At 34.0% G+C, this 12,630-nt stretch overlaps 1 protein-coding gene across 1 annotated transcript in view; it reads left to right on the top strand.

Moving 5' to 3' along the window:
- Positions 1–12,630, top strand: part of LOC150087386 (uncharacterized) — a 306,404-nt gene that overhangs the window by 273,283 nt on the left and 20,491 nt on the right. The window contains exons 5-7 of the mRNA XM_090371164.1: positions 131–272; positions 2,645–2,697; positions 12,258–12,355. Coding sequence (XP_090227290.1) covers positions 131–272; positions 2,645–2,697; positions 12,258–12,355 — 293 coding nt within the window. The remainder of the gene's footprint in view (positions 1–130; positions 273–2,644; positions 2,698–12,257; positions 12,356–12,630) is intronic.

The following is a 12,630-nucleotide window of genomic DNA, read 5'->3' as shown; positions in this document are numbered from 1 at the left end:
AAAAAAAAAAAAAAAAAAGATATTTTTAAATAGGAGTAATTTTCATTTGAATATAGAGTTGAACTACCATTAAATTACCATCTAGGATTAATCTTTTTTTACTAATAATTTTTATTTATTTATTTTTTAGCTTTCAACTGTAAAGCTAATTAAGAATGGGTTGAAGAAACCAGCATGTAAAGATGAACAAGAATTTCTTCAGAAACTCTTCAAATTCATGAAAGAGAGAAATACACCTATTCACAGAGTGCCTCATTTAGGCTTTAAGCAGAGTAAGAGCAGAGTTCATATTCTACTAAAATGCAGTTTCAGTAGAATAAGTTATTTATTTAAAAATAAGTGATTTTATTATAAATTAGTGAATCTTTCTAATAAGCTATCATTATTCATCTCCTGTCAAAAGTCTCTTAGTTTATCAAAAGCCATTCAGACTTCATTTACATTTTCATCTTTCTACTGAAATGCACATAGTATGCATACAGTTATGAAAAGCAGGGGGACCTGTCTTATGCATTTTGTAGCCATCAGTATTTAAAATGGCATGTTAGAAAAATAAAATGAAGATTGAGATTAAATCTTTTATCCAAACCGTACATAACTTAATACATTATTGGCTTATGCTCTGGGTAATCGAAAACCAACTTGAAAGTTTTTGTTGAATGTCCTCAGAAAATTGGTGCAGGAATGTACAGGAATCAAAACAATATTATTTTTGAATTTCTCATTTTCACAGTGGATGCATAATCATCATCAGCCATTTTCAATCCACTGCAAGATGAAGGCCTCTCCAGCAACTTTCCAGTTTCTTCTGTTTTGTGCAATGGCCATCCATTTACTGCTCAAGAACTCTTGAATTTCATCTGTACATCTCCGTTGCTGTCTTCCAGTTTTCTTTTACCTCCTCTTGGGTACCATTCTGTTATTTTTTTAGTCCATCTGCCATCATGTCTTTGAGCTATGTGTCCTGCCCAAGTATATGCAACAGTTCTTTAGTTTTGATAAGAATGTCCTTCACTTGAGTTTGCTGCCTAATCCATGTGTTTCTCTTCTTCTCCAACAGTGTTATTCCTAATATAATTCATTCCATTCTTCACCACATAGCTTTCTTCTTCTCCTCCATTCTTTTGGTGAGTTCCCAAGTTTCACTTCCTTAACACAAAATTGTACTTTTTTATTTTTATAAAATAAAATAATATCAGGCTATGATATGACATTCCAGATTCAAATTATGATCTCTTGCTACAATTTCCCAAACTTTTGCAACTGTCCTCATTTTGAGAGGTTGACGGATGCTCACTTCTTGGGTCATAGTGAACATACCCACACCCATCTTTTAACTGCTTATACCATTTAAACATACTGGTATGACTTAACATTTAATCACCATAAACAGTTTTTAACATTTCATATGTTTCTGTTGCAGATTTTCTCAGATGAAAGCAAAATTTGATATTTGTTCATTGCTCCATTGCAAAATCATGGCATGAACATTAATGCTACAAAAAAAACTGGTTGTTACTTGTAACCTGTCAGCTTAGACAATCTCTGTACCACTATCTGTTGAAGGAAGTATGAATTTCAACACGTCGCTTTGTTTATTTTCATACCCATCAACCAAGATTGCAATGGCACCAGTCAAAGAATTTTATTGCCATACCTCATATATGCCCCAATAATATTATACATACTATAAGTTAGGAACTGCTGTACTAATTAAGTTGGTTCCAGCATTCATGTGATAATTACAAACTTGAAGTTTGAATTTGTTGTTTTTCATTATTAAAAAAATTAACAAGAGTAATTAAGCATGTATGCACGAGAGAGAATTTTGTATGTAAATCTTATTTGTCCTAACGTTCCAAATGTGATTCTAAACATAGTTTCGAGAACTTTGAATTTCGTAGATGACAAGATCGTGATGAATGCTAAAAAATTGATTATCTAAGGATGGAAGTTGTAGCTGGAAATGTTGCTAGATAAAATGGCTTCTTTGGACAAGGGTTGCTCTTCTATCCCTTTGAGAAATATGGTTATGTACCTTTAATCATTTGTACATGTGCCACATGTCATATATTAGTAAAACTTTATTGATCACTCAAAAACAGTTGCATTTGAAGATTAATCTCTATATCTCCATATGTGTTTCATGGAATGTGCACAATAAATATTTTATGAGGCATAACTATAAATTTCAAATGTATTAATTGTAATGAGAATAATAAACCAAGTTACTGAAATTGTATTGCTGAAACTGTAAACTAGCCACTTAGTGGCACAAATAGATTGATTGCTAATATGGTATCCAATGGTGATTCCTCATTGCAGTTTGCTAAGTTCAGTACCTTGACCAGTCTATTGAATTTCATTGATATTCTTGCTTCTAGTGTGAATGAGTTTCTTTTATATCTGTTCCTGACACATGGATGGCAAGTATGGGACATTTTTCTGAAATCCCAGGCATGTCCAGATACTTTTGGCATTATAGTGTAATAACAAAACCTTGAAGGCTAGGATTGGATATGATATAAATTTAAACATAGACATTCTTTTAAGAAAAATAATAACTGATTTTGAATTTAATTTATCTATTTCATTTGAAATAGATGATTTATCTCTTAATAAACATATGAAATTTTTCTTGCAGTTGATCTTTACTTTTTCTACACGTATGCTCAGAAATTAGGAGGCTATGAAAAGGTGAGTTATTATAAAATACAGAATTTTTAGGAAATTTCATTGTTCTTCTTTTAATGGAAACTGTATTTGTAAAGGAACACAACCATTGAGGTATAGTAAAACTCTCTGTATTTGTATTTTTCTGGGGACTGGTGAAAATATGTGCAAATGTGGGAAAGTGTAAATTCTGGGAAATGAAAACAAAGTTGATTTTTTGCTGTAATTCTTTTAATACACTAAACATTATGAGAGCTTAGAAACATTATTTAAAAGGAGTTAAATCATATTTGCTCACTTATAAGAAATATAAATATATGTTTTCAGATTTTAAAGTAAAATACAATATACTGAAAACACAAATATATTCAGTGTAATTAGAAATTGTGAATAGTGAAAAAAAAGAAGAAGAAGAAGAAGATATTATATGTTGTTGTTATTTGGTTTTAATGAGCATTAGCAACTAAGGCCATATTGCTCTGGGAATATGTGGGTCATTCCCTGACCTTTCCACATCCTCCGTATTTGGTGGTGACTGCTCGAACACCAGTCTAATCAAGAAGTGTGTGCTATGCACTGCCACTCCTGGCTACGGAGGCACCAAGATATTATATGCTTAATTATATCAAGTTAAGAGGACTAACTTGTCCTTTAGGTGTTTTGAAGCCAGCATAATTCTAACCTGCATAGTTAATTCAATGGCCTAATTGCTCACAATAGAACAAACTTTGCTTTCACAATGAGTTCACAACTGCAAATGTATGTCATAGAAGTCAGTACTCCCAACTTTGGGTAATTCAATAAAGCCAAATAAAATTAGCCCATGTATTGCCTAAAAGTTAATCTGCCATTTATTTAAAAGTTGAGAGATACTGCTGTGGCAGTATCTCTCAACTTTTAGAGGTAAAAAGCTCAAAATATCAAAAAGGTCTCAAATAGAGAGTAGAAAACAACAAAGGAAAGTCTGAAATAGAATGCTTTGCCTTTTGGTATTGCACTAATTTCAAACAAATCTTTTAAGTAAATGGCACATTAACCTTTTGGCAATGCTTTTTTTTTTTTTTTTTTTTTTTCTGAAAGTAGTGCAATACCAAAAAATCAGTATCAAATGTTTGAAAGTAGTACAATACTAGGAAAACCTGCTTGAAGGTAGTTTGTTCTGCTGTGAGCAATAAGACTACTGTATTAACAAGGCAGTTAAAATCCTGCGGACTGCAAATGTATGCTATAGAAGCAGTCAATACTCTCAACTGCGTAATTCAGTAAAGCTCATTATCTTTGTACAGTCAGATATGAAGTTTTCTCATCAGTGCAGACAGGCTGCAAGACTGCAATAATTAAAGTCAAACACCAGCCAAGGAATTAAAATTTTACTATAAAAATAAAAATATACAGAAATAAAATATATTAAAATACTGTGATACACTATTGGAAGACTAAAATATTACAATAAATTACGATAAAATAAACTACAATAAAACAATTAAAAGCAAGGCTAAAATAGTTAAAAATATACCGAAGCTTTCGGAGACTGCCGTCTCCTTCTTCAACAGTGTACTATTATTGTAATGACACATCCTTAAGTAGCAGGCCCATGGCACTCATGCACGTGATCCATCAGACACATGGTCGGCATTCCCCACGTGTGCGCATCGGAAACGGAAGTGGCTCGGGAGCGTGTCAAACAGAACCAGTCATCCCGTCTGAGGACAACCGCCTCAAACAGGGGGTGTAAACATATCCCCCTGTCCCTGTTAATAGTATTACGACTGGATGAACCGATTCGCAAGCTCCTGAGCCACTTGTATTCCCAAAATCCATGGGCACGGTCCGTGATGACTGCGTTTTCAGGGGAGATCCAATGCTGCTTCTCCCAGAAATGCTCTGCCACAAGACGCAGTCATCATAGACCATGCCCATGGATTTTGGGAACGCAAGTGGCTCGGGAGCTTGCGAATCGGTTCATCCAGTCATAATACTATTAACATGGACAGGGGATACGTTTACACCCCCTGTTTGAGGCGGTTGCCCTCAGACGAGATGACCGGTTCTGTTTGACACGTTCCCGAGCCACTTCTGTTTCCGATGCGCGTGTGGGGAATGCCAACCATGTGTCTGATGGATCACGTGTATGAGTGCCATGGGCCTGCTACTTAAGGATGTGTCATTGCAGTAATAGTACACTGTTGAAGAAGGAGACAGCAGTCTCCGAAAGCTTCGGTATATTTTTAACTATTTTTAACAATTTTAGCCTTGCTTTTAATTGTTTTATCGTAGTTTATTTTATCATAATTTATTGTAATATTTTAGTCTTCCGATAGTGTATCACAGTATTTTAATATATTTTATTATATTTTATTTCTGTATATTTTTATTTTTATAGTAAAATTTTAATTCCTTGGCTGGTGTTTGACTTTAATTATTGCAGTATGGAATTTCCCAGCCCCATAGGCCTGTTTGAAGATATAGGCTGCAAGAGTAGCTCTTGGTGTCTTGTCAATGATATTCAGGAATTTTGCTAGAAGGGATAAGGAGGTGATTGTCCCCTTGTATAAGACAATGGTCAGGCCTCATCTTGAATACTGCCTGCAGGTCTAAAGGCCTCATTTTAGGAAGGATGTAGAGTTGCTGAAATGAGTATAGAGAAGGGCAACAAGATTGGTGAGTGGAACAAAGGATTGCTGTTACCAAGAAAGGCTGAAGTTCTGCAAATTGCAGCATCTGGAGATTAGGCACCTGTGAGGTGATCAAATTGAGGTGTATAAGGCCTTGAATGGTATGAGCAAGCTCAGTTCTGATAGGATTCTTCCTCTTGCTCAGATTATGCACTTGAGAGGACATATATTCAAATTGAGGACAGACAATTGTAGAATAGATGTGTGGAAATTTGTCTTTAGCCAGTGGGTGGTTGGTAGTTGGAACAAACTTTCATCTGTCATAGTGGAGGTTAACAACTTAAATAAGTTCAGTACAGAACTGGAGAAGCATTTGGAGTGAATGGATGGGTGAAATGGGAAGGTATTTTTACCAATAACATATATAAAGGTAGTAACTATATTAAATAAGCTTGCTTTCTTGCATATGCCTCTACTAATGCTAATGCTAAATAGAATTAACTATTTTATAATTTTGAAAAAGTTTAAATTATGCTTGCTTTTCACAAAGCAGTAAAAATGCAGTACCACAGAAACAATAGACCCAGCTTCCTACAAATCAACCAACTTTTATTACGTGGTTGTAGATATTGAATTGAAGATGATGAAATTAGCATTAGCATTAGCATTAGTAGAGGCATATGATGCAAGAAAGCAAGCTTATTCAGCATCAGCCAAAAAAAAAAAAAAAACCCCACTCCCATTTCACCCCTCTGTTCGTTCGAAATACCTGTCCAGTTGAGCTTTAAATTTGTTTAGGCTATGAACTTCAACAACAAGTGATGGAAGTCGGTTCCACCAACCAACCACCCGCTGGCCAAAGGCAAATTTCCGCACATCTATCCGACATCCGTCCTTCCTCAATTTGAATTTATGCCCTCTGAGGTGATTATTCTGAGCCAGATGAAGAATCCCATTGGCATTGAGCATGCTCAAACCATTCAAAGCCTTATACATCTCTATCAGATCACCTCGCCGGTGCCTAGTCTCCAGACTCTGTAATTTGCAAAACTTAAGCCTTTCTTCGTAAGAGCAACCCTTTGTTCCATTCACTAATCTTGTTGCCCTTCTCTGTACCCGTTCCAGCAGTTCTACATCCTTCTTGAAATGTGGCCTCCAGACCTGTATACAGTACTCAAGATGTGGCCTAACCATTGCCTTATACAAGGGAATAATCACCTCCTTATCCCTGCTAGAAAAATTCCTGTATATCATTGACAAGACACCATGAGCTACTCTTGCAGCTCGTCTGCACTGCTCAGAGAACTTCATATCTGCCTGCACAATTACCCCCAGGTCCTTTTCATTCTCCAGCACTGTCAGTGTAGTACCGCAGAATTGATACGTTGCTCTGGGGTTACTGTTTCCCATATGTAGTACTTTACATTTGTCAATGTTAAACTTCATTTGCCACCTCTCAGCCCATCTGTTCAACCTTTCCAGATCCTGTTGCAGCAGCATAGCGTCAGTAGTGTCCTTAACGACCCTGCCAACCTTTGTATCATCTGCAAACTTGGACATTAAACTTGATATCCCATCATCAATATCATTCATAAACACCGAAAACAACAACGGACCCAACACTGAACCTTGAGGAACTCCACTAATAACATTAGTCCACGTTGAGCAGTGTCCATTGATTACCACTCTCTGTCTTCTGCCACTCAACCAACCCCTTATCCATAGCAGCAATTTGCCTCCAATGCCACACTGCTCCAATTTGTGCAGCAGTCTTCCATGTGCAACAGTATCAAAAGCCTTTCTAAGATCCAAATATATAATATCAAAGTTATTCCCTGCATCCAGTTCTTTTGTGACTACATCATAGTATCCAATCAAATTGGTCAGGCAAGACCTGCCCTTAACAAAACCATGCTGCGTCTGAGCTATAACTGAATTCTTGTCTAGATGATCCTGCAGTGCTTCTTTAACAAGTGCCTCCATTAATTTACCTGGAACAGAAGTTAAACTAACAGGTCTATAATTACTTGTGTCAGCCTTTGATCCTCCTTTGTGGATTGGGGTTACATTTGCACATCTCCAGTCTATGGGTACCTCCCCTGAGTCCAAAGAAGCTCTCATAATTATGGCTAGGGGTTTGCATACTTCCTTTGCTGCCTCCTTTAATATAACTGGATAGATCCCATCCACCCCAGGTGCCTTTTTTATGTTTATCCTCAACAATCTCTCCTCCACTTTCCTCTCAGTTATTACAAAATCATCCAGCTCACTGCCAATGTTTACTTTACCTACATCATTCTCCTTCCTGAATAACTCCTCATGTGTGAATGTAGATGCAAAATACTCGTTTAGATTGTTAGCCACCTGAGCAGGATCCTCAACTGTTGAACCATCAATATCCAGTGGACCAATCTGATTCATCCCTTTCCTTCTCGATTTCAAATATGTAAAGAACTCTTTTCTGTTTTTCTTTGCATCCTTTGCCAAGGATTTTTCGTAGTCTGCCTTTGCCTGCCTAATCTCCTTTGTGACTTGGTTACAGACCAACTTATATCTATCATAGGCTTCCATGTCACCCATTAATTTGTATGTATCCCATGCATTTTTCTTCTCTGCCACATGTCTCATTAATTCATCTGACAACCATTTAGGCCTAAACCTTGAACAATATTTCTTAGTTGGTATGTAAAGCCTGGTAGCCTCCAAGATTAGTTCCTTGAATGCTTCCCATTTTGAGTTTGCTGTTGGTAACATCATCAGTTGGTCCCACTGTATAGAATTTAAAAACTGTCTCAGACCATCATAGTCGCCTTTACGAAAACAAAAACCCTTCCCTTTACCTCTGATGGTAGTTACCTCCTTGAGTAAATCCCACTTCAACACACTGTGATCACTGCCACCTAGTGGTTCATTTATCTGCAGATTCTTAATGCATGAAGAATCACTACTGATAATCAGATCAAGAGTATTGCTCCCTCTTGTTGCCTCACGAACATGCTGATGTAGAAAACAATCATCCAATAAATCCACAAAAGCCTTGCTAGTGTGCGAGTGACCAACCCACAAATTCCAGTCAATATCTGGGAAATTAAAATCCCCCATTATAAGACTCTCTGATTTACTGGTCCACTCTATTTCCCTGTACAATATCTTATTATACTCATCAGAGTCATTAGGCCTATAGCACACTCCTACTCTCAATTTTGATTTCCCTATGCTTATGTCACACCAAACTGACTCGACACTGCCCTGTCCATCGATGTCGACTGGCTTCACTTCCTTGGACTTTGTGTTTCTTAATTAATAGCATAACCCCTCCTCCCCTCCTGTCCTGTCTATCCTTTCTATACACATTGTATTCCCCAAATTCCAGTTCCGCATTACTTATATCTGTGTGACACCACGTCTCTGATATCCCAACAATATCTGCCTTTGATGTTTTGAGCAATACCTCAAATTCATCAAATTTATTTACCAAACTCCTAGCATTGGTGTACACGCAGGTATACATGCACCTGTTTCTATTCTTAGCTACCCTAACACAACCCATGTGTTTACTTGTACCGCAATGACTACCAGCAGTCTCTGAAATATCCTGCATCTTGTTTTCCAGGCTTCTGCTCATTTCAATAGAAGCAGTGCAAGAAATAAACACACATGATCAAAATATGAGAAAGTTGGCTAACAAGCACATTTTATTCACTAGTAGAAATTTTAACACACACAAAAAAAAAAAAAAAAAAAATAGGAAACTTGGTTTTTCAAAGGCATTTTGAGAGGAAAAGTATACTTAGAAATTAGAGGAAAATAAATGGGAACAAAATAGAATGTTATAAATAGTGGGAAAATGTAAATACCAATAATAAATATAAAGGGAGTTACTATATTAAATAAGAAAGCAAACTGCATATTGCTGGAAGAGAAATTTCATTTGTAATATATGGTAATTATGTAATATTTTTTAGCGTGAGAAAATAATGCCACACTGTGTTAGTCTTGGCTGTCTGGGGACACTTTTGTACCCCTGTGACAGTGACAGAGCTTGGACTTATGCTCTTTAAAATAACCATGTTTATCCCTAAGGCCAACCAGTAGTAACCAATATCATTTTTAATTGATTAACATCACCAGTTGGTAAATCTGTTATTATAAAAACCTTGAAGGCATAATTTGATTATATCATTCGTGTGATTTTCCATTATCGAATGAAATAATTGAATGATATAATTTGATTATATCATTCAAATGATTTTCCTTAATCGAAAAATCATTTGAATGATGTGAATATAATCAAAATAATCAAATGATTTTCTGTAATTGATGTAATTGATTATGACTTCTCAGTTATGTCCATCACTACGTATATAATATAATTCCTATTACTGAGCTGCATTGGCTCAGTGCATCATTCAGTAAAGAAGCAAGGTACAATTTCAGTAGTACTTTGCTCCCACGACAGTGGCAGTTTGGAGTGTATACTATTTAGAAATGGTTACGTTTAACCATGAGTCAATCTAAAGTAAATAATATCTTTTTTTAATTGAATAACATCACCCATTAGAGGAATCCATTATTCGTTAAACATTTGAAGGCACTTGTGGCCAGGTTCAGACCTATTTGGGTCACTCATCAGACAAGTAGCTTCAGTTAGCAACTTTTTGTTAAGCTCAAAAAACATAACATGTGGTATTATTTTTTTTAAACTATTTCAATATCTGTATTGATAAAGTACACTGCTTCTTTACTGAAATAAGATTTTGCGGACTGGTGCCTTTCATGCTGAAAAGATTTTATATATAATTGCCACATATATGTTGTTTATGGAACCTAATATTCATTAGCCAACCCCTTTGTTTTATTTTTATTTTTTTAGAACAAGCATGCATTACTTTGGCTTAATGAGAACTAATTTTTCTTAGTGTTGCATTCTCAAAAAATGATATTAAGCATAGATAATGCAAAATGCAGAACCAAAGTTGAGTGACTAAAAGAATTTCAGCAGCTCAACTTTGGTTCTGCAATGTCCATACTTAAAATACTTAAAGTATTTTAAGTATGTAAAATACTTAAATTCTACATTTAGCCAACTGTAGACTTGGTGTGGACATTGATGTTTCTTATCCTCTACATTTTGTAGACTAACTTTTTATGTAATTTAAATAATTGATTTAAATCTACATGAAATTTCAAATTTGCATTCAATTATGTTCTACAAGGGTCGCTTTTCAATTTATCTTTCAATTTATTATGAAATAATATTAGAATTTGTAAATTCTTATCAGGTGGAAAAATAAAGCAAAATTTTGCTTTTATTACTACTTCAAACTTTTTTTATGATAAGGATTCTGCTTTTTAAGAAATTTAAATTCTGAAAAATTTAAATACTGTATTTTGTTTTTTTCCTTATGATTTTATGCCACATAAAAACACTTTTTTATGCTACATAAAAAAGAATAGCTATATTATAATATTATATACACACAAATTAATTAATTGCAAAGATGTTTTCACTAATCTAGTAGAATTAAATGTTTTTTTTTTTTTTTAAACTCCAAAAATTAGTTTTCATCAGCAAGCATCATGAATAAATGATATAATAGCAGCTAATAAAAAAAACAAACTTTCTACAACTATTAATTAAAAAATAAGGTAAATGAACAGGGACTATTTTTTCATGGTACAATAATTAAATGAATAATGATAGCTCTTTTAGGAGTTCCAGAAGGCTAGAAAAGATTATAATTTGCCTACATTAATATTTTATTATTCTTCTGCTATCAATCACTCTGTGCTTGCCTTTCTGACATAAAAGTTAATTTAACTTTCAAAACTTGACCTGCATGAAACAAAAGCAGGAGTAAAAAGGAAATTTTCATTAATATATAATATGCTTAATGTTCTTTATTTATGCTTCATGTGATGCTACTGAAAGTTAGTTTCCATTATAAAATACTTCTGTTCCTAATGGAGAGCACTCATGCACAAATTCAATAAAGACTGCAGTACTATTTACGATATGCAGCAAGCTGTTTCTTTCTTTATTGCTCACAAAGTTTTGTATATAATGAGCCTGTTGTTGTTTTTTTGCTTTTTTTGTAAATATTTAGCTTTATTAGCCTCAAAATTTTATTGATATTATTTTGCTGTTCTTATTTTGAAGTGGTAGATAAATAATCTGATGTCTTCTACCATGAAGCATGTTTTTTTTTACTCAAATAAGTGATTATTTTCTTCATAAATATATTGTTTAATTGGTAAAAGAGATCTCTATCATTCTGCTCCACCCCACCTTTTTTTTTTTAGTTGTAATATTTTATGGCTTACTATTTTTTGAGTGTTATCACCTGTGGAATAGAAGAAACAAAAGAAGCAAAGTTAGGGTGGGAGTGGTTGAAAAGTTTTAATAAGAGGAATTTAAGTTCTAGTTTGCTATAAAGGAATAGAATAATTTATATATATATATATTATATATATATATATATATATATATATATTTGCTTATTTTAATGTGGTCAATTGGAAAAATATATCAACTCTATAAATTTATAGAGGGGTGGCTGGAGACAAGGTTGATATTCTGTTTGACGACAATTTTCTGAGAAACTCTTGAAACTGTTCTGTGGTATTTTCTGATAATGTAGTATAATATTGATTTTTTTTTTCATGTTTTGATTTGAGCACTTTAAATTAAACTTAAAGGAGAATTATAAAGGTTTGAAACTATAAAGATAATTTTAAAACAGCTGTAATTTCATCCAACTTTGATATATTCATTATCTCTTCTTGCTGTAAATTTCATTTTATAGTGTTATAGAGACCTCCATGTTAAACAGTCTATGGTTTGTAATTGGTACAGATTCTGGCAAACATCTGATTTAATCTAAATGTATGTAGTATGGCAAAAACACATTTTTATAATATTAAATGATGTATTGTTATGTTTTATTTATATTATTATATTATTTCCAGATAACATGTAAAAAACTTTGGAAACATGTATATGATGAAATGGGTGGTAATCCTGGAAGCACAAGTGCAGCTACATGTACTAGAAGGCATTACGAAAGGTAAGGATACTTTAAAATAATATACCCCCACCAACTATTTTCAATGCGACTCTTGTTATTTTAGTCTCTGCTTTAATCTAGACTCTTTACTTTTAAATGTATAGATCAAGAAATAATTACTATATTTGAAAATAACAATTTATTTGTTGATATTTACAGAATGATATAACAATAGATAAATAAATGAACGTTATATAAAGTTATTCTGAGGTTCAGTGCTGTAGCAAGGAATATTGATACTTAGTGCAAAGCTTAACAAGTTAGTCACAATTCAC

Source organism: Mastigoproctus giganteus, chromosome 4 (genome assembly GCF_048544385.1).
Source record: "Mastigoproctus giganteus isolate SK-2022 chromosome 4, ASM4854438v1, whole genome shotgun sequence".
Classification (NCBI taxonomy): Eukaryota; Metazoa; Arthropoda; class Arachnida; order Uropygi; family Thelyphonidae; genus Mastigoproctus; species Mastigoproctus giganteus.
The sequence above is the reverse complement of the archived record's forward strand: the minus strand, read 5'-3'. Positions and strand labels throughout refer to the sequence as shown.